The 16,700-nt window shown below is 37.6% G+C and overlaps 2 protein-coding genes across 2 annotated transcripts in view; one reads left to right on the forward strand and one right to left on the reverse strand.

Moving 5' to 3' along the window:
• The window catches only part of LOC107719636 (C3 and PZP-like alpha-2-macroglobulin domain-containing protein 8), a 30,898-nt gene extending 22,698 nt beyond the window's left edge, over positions 1-8,200 (reverse strand). The window contains exons 1-19 of the mRNA XM_016527121.1: positions 8,188-8,200; positions 7,652-7,837; positions 7,098-7,120; positions 6,832-6,997; positions 6,219-6,271; positions 5,532-5,549; positions 4,827-4,881; positions 4,545-4,658; positions 4,250-4,334; positions 4,056-4,164; positions 3,324-3,551; positions 3,045-3,215; positions 2,451-2,579; positions 2,156-2,351; positions 1,349-1,524; positions 1,065-1,214; positions 821-979; positions 588-730; positions 422-484 (exon numbers count right to left, since the gene is read on the reverse strand). Coding sequence (XP_016382607.1) covers positions 422-484; positions 588-730; positions 821-979; positions 1,065-1,214; positions 1,349-1,524; positions 2,156-2,351; positions 2,451-2,579; positions 3,045-3,215; positions 3,324-3,551; positions 4,056-4,164; positions 4,250-4,334; positions 4,545-4,658; positions 4,827-4,881; positions 5,532-5,549; positions 6,219-6,271; positions 6,832-6,997; positions 7,098-7,120; positions 7,652-7,837; positions 8,188-8,200 — 2,237 coding nt within the window. The remainder of the gene's footprint in view (positions 1-421; positions 485-587; positions 731-820; positions 980-1,064; positions 1,215-1,348; positions 1,525-2,155; positions 2,352-2,450; positions 2,580-3,044; positions 3,216-3,323; positions 3,552-4,055; positions 4,165-4,249; positions 4,335-4,544; positions 4,659-4,826; positions 4,882-5,531; positions 5,550-6,218; positions 6,272-6,831; positions 6,998-7,097; positions 7,121-7,651; positions 7,838-8,187) is intronic.
• Positions 8,201-9,463: 1,263 nt separating this feature from the next.
• The window catches only part of LOC107719569 (uncharacterized protein C19orf60 homolog), a 9,221-nt gene continuing 1,984 nt past the window's right edge, over positions 9,464-16,700 (forward strand). The window contains exons 1-4 of the mRNA XM_016527016.1: positions 9,464-9,607; positions 10,020-10,101; positions 10,175-10,379; positions 12,387-12,475. Coding sequence (XP_016382502.1) covers positions 9,541-9,607; positions 10,020-10,101; positions 10,175-10,379; positions 12,387-12,475 — 443 coding nt within the window. The 5' untranslated portion in view covers positions 9,464-9,540. The remainder of the gene's footprint in view (positions 9,608-10,019; positions 10,102-10,174; positions 10,380-12,386; positions 12,476-16,700) is intronic.

Consider the following 16,700-nt stretch of genomic DNA (forward strand, 5'->3'; position numbering starts at 1 on the left):
TATATATGTACACACACTCACTCGATCTGCATTTATTGGATATAGTATAAAAATACAGTAAAAAAAAAAAACAGTAATATTGTGAAAAGTTATTACAATTTAAAATAACCATTTTCTTTTTGAATATATTTTAAAATGTAATTTATTCCTATGATGGTAAAGCTGAATTTTCAGCAGCCATTTTTACTCCAGTCTTCAGTGTCACATGATTCTTCAGAAATCAGTCTAATATGCAGATTTGCTGCTCAAGAAACATTTCTTGTCATTATCAATGTTGATTCAATTGCGGTGCAAATGGGAATATTTTTTTAGCATGCTTCGAAAAGAAGAGGACTTATTTGATCAATTTAATGCTTAATAAAAGTAATCATTTCTTTAAAAAAATCTTAAATCTATACATTTTAAAGTAATATTTTACTACCTGACGTTAAAGCAATGCCATATCCATGTTTCTGGGAAGAATGTACGCCTGCGGTTCTCTGCCCTGAAAAACACACACTGACATAAGAAACAATTCTCTTACTGACCCTAGAGACAACCACCTGTGAGATTAACCTTATAATTTCAGACACTGCGTGCATGTGTACCGTGTCCCAGATCGGGAATGCATAGCTGCCACTAAGGTGGAGGTGTGCGGTTGAAAAGCGGGCACGGCCTCGTCTGTGTACATCCCTCCACTTTGCCTGTGATTCAGACTCACCATATCTGTCATCACCACCAGCCCTGTCTCCTGCATTACAGTTACATAAACATATTAGCATTTAATATCTAATATAAAGGTTTATGTTTTTTGAAATATGGGAGACAGTGATGTCCTCACCGTAAAAGCAAAACGGGCATCTTTACTGATATCCCAGTGCCATGGAAACACAGAGGAGCGTCGTCTTCGTGATGACAAGCCGGGCCACCAAAAATGTCCCTCGTCTTTAGGTACCCCAAACGCATCAGATACATCAAATTCAGCCAGTTCCTTGAACACCTGCAAACCCATAATCGCAGCAAACTGTTAAGACAACTTCTGAGCTATTCTGGTGGCATGTTTGAAGGTTCATAAGAGAACCAACCTTCTCAGGAGTGAGCTGGAAGCCTGGTTTGAGAAGGTACATGCTTTTGTCCACAGAAGCTACACATACACATGAGCCACTCTCTGCTTGGACCTTCATGCTGACTGGACTGCCCGGCATCGACTCGTTTGTGGACAAAGACACAGAGACCTAAGGAGAAGAAAGTCATATGAGTTTGGAACAACATGAGGGTGTATACAATGACAGAACTGTGCTTTTAATAAATTCTAAACCAGATTAATGATTAGTGAGCTGAAATAAATTCAACCATCAACCCAACCCACTTCATTTTCGAAACGGGGCTGCACAGGAAGTTGCACACTGTCAGTCACCCCCTCTCCATTTTCCCGAACATAGTAGACCAGTAGGCGACTGAGGGGGGCCATGGCGGGAGTCACGTTGAAATGCAGAACCGACATGCAGCTATCTGTTTCAGCCTGAGAAGAGGACACACCAGAGTCTGGGCAGAAAGAGGACATGATCATAGACAGATAAAAAATGAAGAGGAAAAAAGAGGAAGAATAGTGCCTTTATGAGCTAATGGTAAGCTTCATTAATAAATTCATGTTTCAAATATTTTTCTTAGTATGATGCACAGTACACAAAATTGATAAATTAGGAATAATGAAAAATAAAGCATGAGGTATTTCAATTAAAAGTAACAGAAAATCCACTACAAATTTATGAATTGCCTAGAAGACAACAGTGTAGATATGAACCATTAGTTTAGAGAGAGAAAAAAGGAAATCAAGGTAAATGTCACGTGAACAGAATATTTTTTTTATTATTTGTCACTGTCAAATTATGCAAAAAAGTGAAAATATAATTTAATTGTATTTAGGATACATACAATTTTATATTCCTATAATATTAGCCATAGCAAGACAAAAGACAAAAAAAATTTTAACATGTCATTTAAATTGTAGAATGTTATTAAAAACAATCCATAACTATAGATGTGATAGAAATGACACTATATGTAATATACATAGTAATATATTTTATGGCCAAAGTTGCCCATAGTTGAAGAAACACCAATAAATAAGTTAATAAATTGAAAGGCATATTGCAGTTATTGCAATAAAACTGACCTGAGACTCGTGGTGGTTTGGCGGTGGTGTGAATGTTGGTGTCAAAGGTGATGGTAGCTCTCTTTTCACGGTAAGCCATGCTCTTGGTATGTCTCTGACCCGACTGCACTATATTCCCACGAGAGGCGACCTCGTAGTGCAAGGTGACGTTACAGGGACAGGTGGACTTCAAGGAGATCTCTGCTTCTTGTCCAATCTAAACACAACAGGTGCTTCCATGATTAAAGGTTGTTTAAACATACAAAATATTTCTATATGTCTTATCAAGCATTGCTAATTATGCAGTGTCTCTTACCACAAGAGGAGCACTGGGACTTAGAAGCTGGATGTGGCACTTGCTAGGAGAAAACCAGCTACTGATGGACAGATAGTTGGGGAGATACTGGTCTTCTACAGGCCTGCCATCAATGGCAGTCACTTTTGACTGCAAACAAAAAGAAAAGAAATTAACTAAATCTGAAAAAATCAAAAGTTCTAGAGTGAAAGTGACATTACAGGAACCGTCCCATTGGCACTCGAGCAACCTGGAAGTCATCTGCCTTGCTGAAAATTGGTATTACTTCATGCAACATTCTTTCCAGTGTTTGAACCTACAACTTTTCAGGATTTGAATATACTAACTTAGCCTCCTAATCACTAGGTTGGAGTAACCAATCCTACTCCTGGAGGGCTACGATTCTGCAGAGTTTAGCTCAAACCCTAAACAAACATACCTTCCTAATACCTTCACCAGGTAATAAAGGTGTTCAAGATTACTTGTAAATTACAGGCAAGTGTGTTGGAGCAGAACTGAAGTCTGCAGGAAGGTAGCCCTCCAGAAGTAGGGTTAGAAACCCTGCATCACCCCTAAAAGAAGCTTCCACCACATCTCCAAATCCCTCCCACTGACCTCCAGCCAGACGTACTGGGCAGCTGTGGGGATGGAGGGAATCTCGAAAGTGGCCTTGCCATTGCGTGAGACCAGCTCACTAGTGTAGATGTTGTCATTCGGGGTAAGTTCGGCCTTAACCCGCACTTGTACTCCTTCCGCTGGGCTTCCGTCCGGATAGGTCACTTCAATCTGGGGTCAGTGGTGAAAAAAACAATCATTTCAAATTAGCATTGATTAGTAAAAAGGATAAAAGGAAACATTATCTGCTTTCTACCAGAAGACTGATCCTCCTCTCACCATCCCTTTGTAGGGCAGACCAGGTTTGAACTGCTTGCGAGTATCTTTGGAGTACTTGATGTCAATAAGCTGCTTGTGGACGGGCGTTGAATCATCAAACATGGTCTGCTGTCCACCATCCACACTGCTCACTGTCACCCACATGTTCACTGCGCCTCTGAAATGGTCTGTAACCTCTAAGGGCATCATGTCCTTTACGCAAAGGCTGAAAGTGGCTGAGCCTTTAATCTATGTAGAAGAAAAGAAACTTGTTGCAGAGAATTGCTACTTACTTTTGATCTTTTGATGTTACAAGGGCATAGGCTGCTGAAAAGCTGAGAAGACTAGCTTGGACTAGTTAGTTAACACTGGATAGTTACTGGACTATCTTGCCCCTGTCCCAAATGGTGCTTTTTAGGTGGACTTGCAGTTTTGCCCATGAAGACCACAAGGAGTGGCTTTGGAGTACGCCTTTGTGGAAACCACGTGCCAGCAATGTCTCCTTTTGCTGAGCTTGCATTGGTCTAGACATCACAGTGGACTACTACTCAACAGTCTACATGCCATTACAAGTGTGAAATTAGAGGAGGACCGCAAAGGGTGAGGCTGGCATTTAGATAGAGCCCTAGTAGACCAGTGCAGCCATGCATACAAAATAACTAAGGACGTTTCGCTGTTTGAGCAAGTTAAGGAACCTCATGGAGACAACAGCATGCAAAGCAGAACATATGCTAGTCTTTATCATGCACTCACCTCCATTGATTTCACCACCGAGTTGCCAACTTCATGTCTGTAGTAGCCTACTCCATTGACCGTCATATTTACTGTTAATTTGCCCGACACTGGCTTTCCAAAGGTGTACCTGGAATAAGGCAGGGTGACTGAGAAATTGGGGGCCATTGTAAAACAACTTGCTTAAGGTGTATGGCAGGGTTTTGTCCTCTTACCTTGCCTTGACTGTGACCTGTTCACATGAATTGAGGTCTCGAATGTAGGGAGGGGGCTCAATGATGAGCTCAAACCTGGGCATGACTGTTCAAGAGAAAAACAGACCAAAATCAAATCATATTCATGGGTTTCTATACATTTTACTCTTACTGAAATGGAAGTTTTCGTCAACCATAACATTTTAGTTAACAATACACAAAAAAGCTAGTAATTTTCCATCTTTTAGAGGCTATTTACTATATTGTGTGGTTAAAATTATTTGAATCAGTTCTTTAAAAACGATAAACACTTTACCATACTTCTGCACTTCAAATGACTTGTTGTACGTGTGGCCTTGCATCTCCACAAAGACTAACCATTCGCCGAAGACCGGTTGGTCTGATAGCGGAAAGCTAATATTGACAATTCCTGATAGAGACAATAGTGACGTAAAAATACCAGCACTTCATATGTACTATGGTGGTCAATGCTTATTAGACATCATAGTGACTGTCATAAACTAAAGTTGTACAGTGTGATTACATAATGATTGCAACATCATTAAAGTAGACGGAACACAACAGTAACAATTCTTACCACAACAAACAGACTTCAGATCTTTCCAATGGATTATGCGGGATCCTCTGGGGTCCTAGGTAAACAAAGTGGTAATCTTAAACAGTATGTGGTAAAAAATAGTCACACTCTTGCTTATTTGTTTGCCTTAAATCCAGAAGCCACTTTACACTTGTAAAAAGGCAGCAAAGAATCAAGCTTAAGCAAACATGTTTCAAATCCAGCGATGCTTTCAAACAAACTGACCTTGCCCTGACTCAAAGGGCCAACACTCCAGGAGCCCGTCAATCAGGGCAAAACTACCCACACCCCAACTGGCACTTCCTCCAGCGAGAGCCAGAGGCCGACAGTGCTAAACTAACATAAACATGAAACATTGCATACATAGCAAACATTTTTTCTGGTTCCCCTTTGGCCATTTGCACAGCTTTCAGAAGAATTTTCTGGAACTGAGGAAGAGTATTTGCCCCAAAGATGCTTCAAAGACCAAGCAGCATGTGGGAAAGAGATGGAAGCTAAGCACAGAGCAGTGGGGGGCAACGCCCCAGGAAGACTCGCTCCCTTTTATCTCCCTAGTTGCCCACTAGCGTCTGCTCTAGGGTTGAACCCAACACTGGTGACCAGTTGTCAAGCTCTATAGCTGTGCAACATGGACCCTGCTGGGAAAGAAACACTCCAATCATGCTTCCCAACCAGAGCAGTGTCCACCCCATGGCCTCCACTCACCACTATGTAAGCTTCAATCTGTAAAACAAAAAACAGAAGTGATTAGTGGGGTGAGGACGACAAACTGTATAGCTATAGCTACATTAGCCCTCCTCAAGATTTGAATCAATCTTCCATCTGAGAGAAGTTTTGAAGAATTTTGCCAGCGTGCATTTTTTAGCAGCCCAATTTTCAATAAGGATACTGTCCACACACTATAGCTAGAGCCACTTTTGGAAAAAAGCTTGTTTCTAAGTGACTCTGGTGAACTTGTTTCTGTAATTTGCATTTTTGTTTGTGCATGAGGATAATACAGCTAAGCTACCTTTTGTGCCTTTCTAAAAATGTTAGCAAGATAAGCTTTAAGATACTAAATAAACACTGCTAATGCTAAATAGGACAATGATCCTCTAATACAAATCATCATTTAAAGGGGTCATATGATGCGATTTCAATTTTTCCTTTCTCTTTGGAGTGTTACAAGCTCTTGGTGCATAAAGAAGATCTGTAAAGTTGCAAAGACTAAAGTCTCAAATCCAAAGAGATATTCTTTATAAAAGTTAAGAGTCAGCCACACTTACCTAATGTGTCTTTTTAACCTTAAACCGCATAAACACATTTCATTACACCAAATACACAAAATACTGTTCTTTTTAGCAGCATCATATGACCCCTTTAACATTTTAGCATATAATTTCAGGACTTCACCTTTTCACTGGTTGGCCTTAGGTCTGGTGTGACAGCATATACATTGATAAGAACTAGAGAAGAGAGAAAGAAACATACAGTAATTAATTAAAATTCAACTTGTTTCTTTCACAAAGCTATCCATGACACTAAGTTTGGAATAGCATGCAGGATGTACAGTGTGCAAAATAAGCACATTTTGTGTATGCACAGAATACTCTTCTGCAATATGTAAAAGACCATACAACATAAAATATTGTGTCCCACAATGAAATGCACTCAACATAACCTTTCATTTCTAGTGTGAGGAATGAATCAGAAGTGATATCGGCCAAGTTTTTAAAAACATCTTTAACCAGAATGGTAAGAGTTTTGGCACAAGATGTAATAAAAAATACCAAATAACTATAAATTTAAAAGATAATAACTGGAATTGTACGGAGGTCATGTAACAGCAATGTGCTGCATGATTTTTTGCATTAAAAAAAAAACATATTAGGAAAGTATAGAGTGTGTATTTAATATGCTAAATTGCATATTAAATAGCCAATATCAACAGCACTGAGACATGTAGCATTACAAACATAGTTAGCATCATCAGCAACCCATTCCCGTTTGGTGAAAGGAGAGAGACCTTTCTGCCGGGGCTTATAGACTGGCTTGTCGGTCTGGATGAAAACAGTTGTGCCTTTGCTGTCCACTGTCACAGTGGTGTGGTTGTGGAAGATGTAGCCACCCTCATTGAGCTGACGGTTCCCCCAAACCTTCAGATGTGCCTGGCCTCTAAGATCTGATGGCACCTGGGAACATTGTGGTTATTAGGCATAAAGGTCCCATCCAGCTCAGTGCAAACTGCTGCTTTAAGGACTATGGACTAAAACTGGCTTATGATTGGCTCACCTTTATTTTGATGGTACCTTTATCTGAAACGAAAAAGAAATGACAGGTAAAGTGAAACCTGCACAAGCACCAAGATTTCTGCATCAAAGCATGAATTTATAGTGAAATAAAGGGCTTTATCGAACAAAACCATAAATTATGATCATTTAAGATTGGTGCCATTTTTAATTTGACACAATTTATGAAAATGAAGCTTAAATAATACTCAGTATTGGTGTTTAACTTTTTAACCAAGGACAGTGATCTTTGGTGGGTCAAGACATTGCAAAAGGAGCTCTTGGTTTGTTTGTTTTTAATGCCATGCCAATTTCTACGACTATTCAATTGGCAAAAACTATACTTTAGTTAATAAAATTTAAAATGGAAACTAAATAAGACATTTAAGACCCAATAATTACAAATCTAAAAATTAAAAACTAAATTTAAATTACCTTGATTAAAAACATTTTCAAAGGTAAGAGGAGCTCTTGGCACCACAGCTGTTGTTGGACGTTACTTTGAGATGCTGAATTGAGCAGTTTTAAATTTTAGTAAATACCCAAAATAATTTTCACCTCGTACAGTGCCATGGCTATGAGCCACAATCTCGCTCTTGACGCTGAGCTGCAGCTGCACTCGTGTGTCCTCTACCGCATTGAAGATGGTCACACTCACGGCCTCTTCCACACCGGCACGGAACACAGATGGTGTGGCAATCAGGTAACCCCTGTGAATCAAAGGACGGGAGTACACAGCAACAGCTGTGCGTGTTTACATCACAAGACTCCAGGTACCAATTATGCTAACACTTTGTTTTGTCTAGACCGTACATCTGAATCTCACATCATAGGGCACACAAATCAAACAAACAAGAGTGCTGAACCTCACCACTTGGGAAAACATAAAACAAATATCAGATGTTCAAACACTAACTGGCAAGTGTTTTGTTTCTTTGTTGCTCATGTTGGGTGTTGTGAGAAGGGTGGAACCTTATGATTGATCTCAAAACAACAATTTAGACTACCGAAACATCTTCTAAAATAACAAATTGCTCTTGTTGTTTAAATTACAATAATGGGTTGACCACTATGGAAAGGGGCTCCAAAGTCACTTTGCAGGACCATGACCAGGGCTGTGTCTGAAATTGCCCCCTATACCCTTATATAGTGCACTATTTGAGGACCACTTGTAGTGGACATTATCAAATGCACTCATGCACTCCCATAATGCACTGCAATAACAAATGTACAAACGATGTACGATCGATCAATGGCTAGAGGATGGACTCTATGCAGTCACTTCTGCGGTTTTTTAGTGCGTGCATTTAATACACCATGAGGGCTGCGCAGTATGAATTCTTGCATCTCGATGATGTAGTTGACAGCGGAATCATGCAGGTACAAGTTCCTTTTTGACTTGTTATTAAATTGTTTAATTATGGTTTACGCAAGCCATTTTGTTTTGTTAACTGTTACTATTGGAGCTTACCAGATGCATTCAACTGTATTTTACTATTAAACAGAAAGCATAAACAATGCAAAAGCAGCAGTTTTTCTGGAGCTCTCAGTGTCCAACTTTGCTCACTCATTTTCATTAACTTCTACAACTACACTAGTGGACTAACGTAGGGAACAGTGAATGAGGGTATAGGGGGGTATTTCAGACACACTTGTTTTGCCGCAGTTAATCTGAGCAAGAAAAGACTATTCAAAGAAGATACTTAACAGAAACATTGCCTTTGAAAGGTGGAGTGCGCCACCTACAGTACTGGAGTAATATTGGTTTTAGTTCAAACTGACAAATATTAGTTTTGATCTATGCAGTGTTCAGACCATTTGGTGGTGATTTGTTTAAATGTTTGGTGTATGTAGGCCTTTACGCTTAGAAGAAAGAGACAAGGCTGCATAAAACCCAATTTTGGGGGTCAATGCAATTAAAACTAATAGCACTTTCTCAAAGACATGTCAAGACAAAGGTCAGGGCAATGTTGTTATACAATTAAATTAATCATAATTAACCTAATTCTTTAAGTGTTTTTCACCTCTTTGGAATCTACTGAACCCAATGTCCTACAAAAGAATAACTGAAGAACCTTTATAGGTATAAAGATCTCAATCTTCTGATATAGCCTTGGGAAAGTGAACTTAATTGTATTCTGAAGAACATGAGGAGAATAAATTGGTTTCAGCACATACACTTAACTCATTACAACATAGCAGCATCAAAGCTGAAAAATTGAGAATAATTTAATATTACTATAAATATGTATATATATATATATATATATATAATTTCAATAAATTATGCCTCTGTTTGCTTAGTCACAAACCATATTACGTAAAAATGGAAGACTTTTTGAGTTTTGTCCCAGTACGCAAGCAGTGAGGTGACGACACATGACGTTGTATTACGCGAACCCAAACAGGAAGTGAGTGCAACAGCGTGGCTACATGAAACGATACACATGTTTCTGCTCAGTAGATTTATCAGCCAAGCTACGAAAACACCAAGAGTACAGTTTCAGCAACATGGTAAGTTAGTTTTGAATGCTTAGCTTGTATCATATAATCACATTTAGGAATAGTAAATGACTAGAAATAAATACAACGTAGCGAACTTGCTAACGCTAGTATATAAAGAAACATACTGTACATGTACATCATTTCATAGTAATAAAGTTACATATGAACAAAATAATACTAAATCATAAATAAATACATTGTAATTATATAACTAACAAAATATTACCGTGTTTCTGTCTTATGGCATTATTTAAAATACCGATTAAATAATAGTGTGTGTGTGTATATATATATATATATATATATATATATATATATGTATGTATGTATGTATCTATATAGCAAGGGATTCATATTGATCTTAGAGTCTTTTTGATGTTTGCGACTTGTGTGTCTATTCTATCTTTCTTTTTTTTTAAAGCACCTACAGATTTCACAAATTTGGTCAGAAGATTTTATGTACTTCAAGCCGAGCGTGTGGAGGCATACAAGCTATTTGAGGAGTCAGTTTATCTTTATCTATCTGTCTTGTCTGTCAGAGGTTATTTGAGGTAATACAGTTGTTGTTTTTCTCAGGGGTCATGAGGCGTACTTAAGGACGGGTCCCCACTATGACTTCGAGCACTACAAACAGCTGGTGCATGAGATAACAAAAGCATTCTGTGGCATTTCCAAAGAGGTTCTGGAGATTAAAGAGCAACTGCACCAAGACTTTGACAGGCCCAACCTCTCCGAACACATTGACAAACTGCAGATTAAAGAGAAGGAGAAACTAGAGCTGGTGGGCAATGTATTGTTTTTAAAAATGTTTGGCTAATACTACTAGTTATTATCAGAAACAAATAAGTCTAATTTGCTTTTTATTCCAAAATTGACAGCACTCTTTCATTTGAAGCTCAGATTAATAGTATTAACATTCATCTCTGTAATATTGCTCGCCTTCGTTCATCTCTCACCCCACACAGTACTGCCATTCTAGTTCACTCACTTGTCACCTCTCGCATCGACTACTGTAATTCTCTTTTATTTGGTTTATCACACAAGCTTCTCCATAAACTCCAGTTGATTCAGAATTCAATTAATCATAATTAACCTAATTCTTTAAGTGTTTTTCACCTCTTTGGAATCTAAGTTGTCTAGACTACTTACACAAATCCAGTTACAAATTTGGTTCCAGTGACCTTAAACGATGAGAAAAGTTTGGAAGGTGACTCTCTGACCCATTACATGCCCAAATAAACCCGGGCAGCTCAGTGTCCTTGAGTTTAATAGCATGCCTGAGTGTGAGATATCAAGTGATTGGCATTACGGTTCACCGAGGCCAGAGGCAATTTAAGTCTCAAGGCATGAGAAAATCCCTTCCAAGGCATCTACGTGGAATTGACTGTATTTGATCCTCACTTCCCTATCTTACAATGCTCTCATGTGTGCGATGGGAATAGAACTATTCAGTGTTTACATGATAGCACTATCTTGTTGAAGGAAAGTACAGCTACTGGCTGACTCAAGAGACTGTAGCTCTTTGTCGTAGAGAGGGCAAGCTGGTTATTGACCTCTTTCTCTGGTGCTCGAAATACTTGGCACAACCACGTGTAACAGGTATGGACACTGGCATTGAGCTCAGGATGAAATTCATGGACTTCTGTGGTTCTTGGGTCAATTAACCCAACAACATTCCTGTCAACTAATCTTTATGGGGTTTGAACAAGGTTCTTGTCAACTTATTGTTTGATGTTGGGGTATTTAAAGAGATAATTAAAGAAATCTGGTTCCAGCATCAATAAAAATGATTAAAAAACAACAACTTGGCAACATCGTACCCATCAATATAACATCAATAACTTTCTCCAAAAAAAAAAAAAAAAAAAAAAAAACCAAAAAAAACCCCACTAACACTTGCTTACCACACAAGCTTCTCCATAAACTCCAGTTGATTCAGAATTCAGCTGCTCGTATCATAACCCGGACTCCATCTATACAACACATTACTCCATCTCTTAAACAGCTTCATTGGCTTCCCATCAAATTTCACATTGAATTTAAAATTCTTCTTCTCGCGTATAAAACTCTCCATAACCTCGCTCCAACTTACCTCTCAGATCTTATTCAGCCCTACACCCCTTCTCGAACCCTTCGTTCTTCCTCACTGGGTCTTCTCCATACACCCAAGGCTCGTTTAACCACCATGGGTCATAGAGCTTTTAGCCGTGCTGCTCCTCGCCTTTGGAATTCTCTCCCAACTAACATCCGCAAATTAGATTCGTTATCCCAATTCAAAGCTAAACTCAAAAAACTCTTTTTTTTTTCTTTTTTTTGGTTCATTGATATTGCTATTTATTGTTATTTATTGCTGTTTTATTTATTGTTCATGATGTATGTTGACCTTGAGTGATTTGAAAGGCGCCTTAAATAAAATGTATTATTATTATTATTATTATTATTATGTATGGATGTGCACTGTCAAGCATACTTAGGAAGGTGATTGGTTAAACATTTCAGTCCTGCATAACATAAATTAGACCGTAAATTGATTTTGCTCCTCACTTCTTTATGCATAAGACTGAAACGTTATATTATTATTATTATTATGTTAGGATGTGCACTGTCAAGCATACTTAGGAAGGTGATTGGTTAAACATTTCAGTCCTGCATAACATAAATTAGACCGTAAATTGATTTTGCTCCTCACTTCTTTATGCATAAGACTGAAACGTTATTGAACCAAAAGTATCTGTTCTGTAATGGGTTACTGTATTCTTAATGTTCCTCTATATTTATGACTTTGCAGACAGCTAAGCTACAGTTGACCAAGCAGAATGCCCAGGATCACCCAGAAGATGAGGATTTCCAAGAGAAAGTTTGTGAAATCAAACAGGAGTAAGTGCAACTGAGCATATATATATATATATATACGGTTAAGGCAGTGCTGGAAAATAATGGTGGGCGCAAAATATATTGACACTTTCGGCCCAATTTGGACATTTTCACTTAGGGGTGTACTCACTTTTGTGGCCAGCGGTTTAGACATTAATGGCTGTGTGTTGAGTTATTTTGAGGGGACCGCAAATTTACACTGTTATACAAGCTGTACACTCACTACTTTACATTGTAGCAAAGTGTCATTTCTTCAGTGTTGTCACATGAAAAGATATAATAAAATATTTACAAAAATGTGAGGGGTGTACTCACTTCTGTGAGATACTGTATATATATATTTGCATATTTTTAAAATGTACTTTTTAATATTAACTTGTAATTTATAATTTAATTAAATTTATAATTTTATATATAATATTGATTGGTACTTTTTTGGTATTATCTGTTTCTTATTCATGTGTAATATAAAATATACTTATATAAATTAACTAATTAATTAATTAATGATGTGTGTGTATGTATATGTATATACTGTATATATATATATATGTATGTATGTGTGCGTGTATATACGATTGTATTTAAAATCTATTTTCAATATTAATTTGTAATTTATTTTAATTAGTTTTATATACAGTGGGTATAGAAAAGAATCACCTCCTTTAAAATAATCACATTTTGTTGCTTTGCAGCTTGAAATGAAGACCAACATGTCAGAAAAAAAAAAACTAAAACGAATCACTGAGTTGGAAAAAGGATCACCCCCTTGTGTCAGTATTTTGTTGAACCACCTTTTGCTTTAATTACAGCCTTTAGGCTGTTGGTAAATGTCTCTACCAACTTTGCACATCTAGACTTTGTCATATTTGCTCACTCTTCTTTGCAGAACTTCTCAAGTTCAGTTAAATGTGATGGTGACCGTTTGTGGACTGCAGTCTTCAAGTCATTCCACAGATGTTTTTAAGTCTGGGCTCTGAGTAGGCCATGCAAGGACTTTCACATTTTTTTCTCCTTCAACCACTGTGTGGTGAGTTTTGCTGTGTGCTTTGGGTCATTGCCATGCTGGAAGGTAAACCTTCTTCTCATTGACAACTTTCTGGCAGAGGGCAGTGTATTTTCCTCAAGAATTTGACTGTATGTTGCCCCATCCATTTTTCCTTCTATCCTGACAAGTGCTTCAGTCTCTGCTGCAGAGAAACACCCCATAACAGTATATTATCACTACCTCCATGCTTTACTGAGGGAATGCTGTTATTTGGATGGTGAGCTGTATTGGATTTCTGCCAGACATATCATTTGGTGTTGAGGCCAAATAATTCAATTTTAGTCTCATCTGCCTCAGAATCTTCAAGGTGTGTTTTGGCAAAGCTCAGTCGTGACTGCATGTGGCCTTTCTTGAGGAGTGGCTTTTTTCTTGCAACCCTCCCATACAAGCCACATTTGTGGAGAATTTGTGATATTGTTGTCACATGCACACAATGACCACTCTGTCATAAATTCCTGCAACTGCTTCAGAGTTGCTGTAGGCCTCTTGGTCGCCTCTCTCACCAGTTTCCTCCTGGCTCTTTCATCCAGTTTGGAGCGACGTCCTGATCCAGGGAGGGTCTGTGTTGTACCAAATACCTTCCGCTTCTTAATAATAGACATTCACTGTGCTTCTAGGCATTGATAAAGCCTTTGAAATTTGTATGTATCCATCTCCTGACTTGTGCCTGTCCACAACATTATCCCAGAGATCTTTTGACAGTGCCTTGCCACCCATAGTTGATTGTTTGCTTCAGTTGCACGTCCAAGGACTGAAATGCTCCAGGAAAGCTCTTTTCATGCTGAGCTAATCAAAATGAACACAGTTGATCACAGTTGAAAGTCAAATGGCTTTGTGTGCCATTGAGAAGGTGATTAGCCTCATCTGAGTTTACAAGTCATTTTTAGTAGTGGGGTGATCATTTTTCCAACTCAGTGATTCTGGTTGTTTATTTATTTATTTATTTTTATGACATGATGGTGTTGTATCTTTTACTTGGATGTTATAAGTTGCACCGAGTAAATACAGCAAAAAACAAAAACTGTGTCCATCTTCATTTCAGGCTGCAAAAAATCAAAACGTAATTATTTTAAAGGTGGATGATACTTTTCTATACACACTGTACAGTATCTAATAAGTCAAGCGACAACATGGGATTTGTGCCTCTAAGGCTTATAAAAAATGTCATGGGACAGCAAAGCATACCCTATTTGTGGAATGTGCCAGATGCTTGTGCAAATTGATGATTTGTTTTGTGCTAATTGTGTGTATCATGCTTACGAAAATTGTCATGCAATGATTGTACATGTTTTGGAGGTGTTATGTGCTGTAAGCTAGCAAATTATACATTTTGAACACTCATGTATAGTCATGGTCCTGCCTAAAAACAGCATAAACTTTTCAAACTCAATAGGAGCAAATTGGCACAATGAGAAGGCACACACACAAACATTATGTTTCTACATCCACTTGAGAGGATGTTGAGGGCAGTGATTTCTCAAGAAACTGTCAAAACGTATAAACACCATAAGGGTAAAAACACTTTGGCAGTTATAAGGAGGACTTTGTATAATTTAAAATTAATCTCTTTAGAAAATTATCAGCAGAAATACTGGATGGCTAATATTATTAGTGCTAATATTGGCAGTAGTTGAAGAAAAAAGACATTACTTTACTTTGAAAAAACGTGGTCCAAATGAAGAGTTCTGCAGGAAGTTGTTATAACCTTAACCTGTCATACTGAGTTGAAGAGGCAGTTTGAAACCTTTTGTGATTTCTCACCGGTAACTGGACACCCTGGCACTGTGGTGGAGATCTTCCTAACATGACATGTTTGACTGCTACACGAGAAAACCGAGGAATGTTGAATGAGAGTTATAGGATGAAGAGTCAAACACGTTTTACATATCTTCAGGCAGGAGGCATACATTTCTGAAAGGTAAAAATAAAGACAATGAAAGAATGTGAGATAATGTTCAGCATATTAAATATTAACATATATTTAATATTTTTTGTGGTTATTTTGTAGGTAAAATACCATTAGAGTTGGTAAATATGATTCATTTTTTATTTCAATTATTTATTTTTTTTTAAATAAAGATTGATTCATTTGCCAGAACCTTTGTAGGAAAAATTTTGAAGAAAGTGAAGAAAATTAGTTTAATTTCTGTGAATTAGGTTTGTCAGATTTTTTGAGGTGGTTCCAAAAACTGATTTACTTGCCTAATGACTTTTAAAAATGCTTAAAATCCCTGCAAATTTACATACATTAAAAGTTTTGGTAAACAAATATAAATGGGTAAATATTGCTATAGAGTTTCTTTAGTTAATTTAGTGAAGGACCATCGGAAAAACATTCCTTATTTATTTTTATTTTAATAAAAATTTTTACAGGATATTGAATTTAATTTGGTCAAACTGATTATTATTAATGAAAATAATTTTAAGACATTTTAGAGTAAAAACGTCTCTAGGTTAAGTATGTAACCCTAGTTCCCCGAGGGAGCGAGACGCTGCGTTGAACACTTTGGGAATGCCTTCAGCGAGACCATGCTCTGAAACATGTGTGTAATCAGTCCAATGAATGGGCGCGACGTCACGGACGGGGTGACGTAGTGACCAGGGGTCTCATTTATAAAACTCTCCGTAGATTTCATCCTAAAAGTGTAAGTATGCACAAAAGCTAGATTTTGCATACGCACAAAACTTTTCAAATTTATAAAACCATGCGTACGCCAAAACCTGCGCAAAAATCCCTTTATAAACCCCAGTCGGGATGATTGTGCATATGTGCATCTCCACCCCGACTCCTTCCCGAAATCACCATATATGGAGCTTACAATGCCTAGTTTTACTATGCATAACCTCATCTGCATATCATTTCCATGCATATTCCCATCCACGTGAGACCATATTTAACACCGTTAAAGGTACAAGACATTAAGGAAATATGAGATATGCACTATAAATGCCATGTGTGCCATACACAATTTTTATTGCTAAAAATCATCCAGTATCCTTGTTATGTTTTAGCATAAATATATCAAAATCCATAAAAACAAAACTGTTTAAAATAGTTCTCAGATAAATATTTTAGAATAGAGTTGATCTCATTCTTTTCCACTGGCCAAATAGTATTTCAATTGTTTTAAACAATTCAAATCAAATTTAATTTATGCAGTTTTGCTGATAAGGTGAACA

The sequence above is a fragment of the Sinocyclocheilus rhinocerous genome, unplaced genomic scaffold (assembly GCF_001515625.1).
Source record: "Sinocyclocheilus rhinocerous isolate Xijiao unplaced genomic scaffold, SAMN03320098_v1.1 scaffold1294, whole genome shotgun sequence".
Taxonomy (NCBI): domain Eukaryota; kingdom Metazoa; phylum Chordata; class Actinopteri; order Cypriniformes; family Cyprinidae; genus Sinocyclocheilus; species Sinocyclocheilus rhinocerous.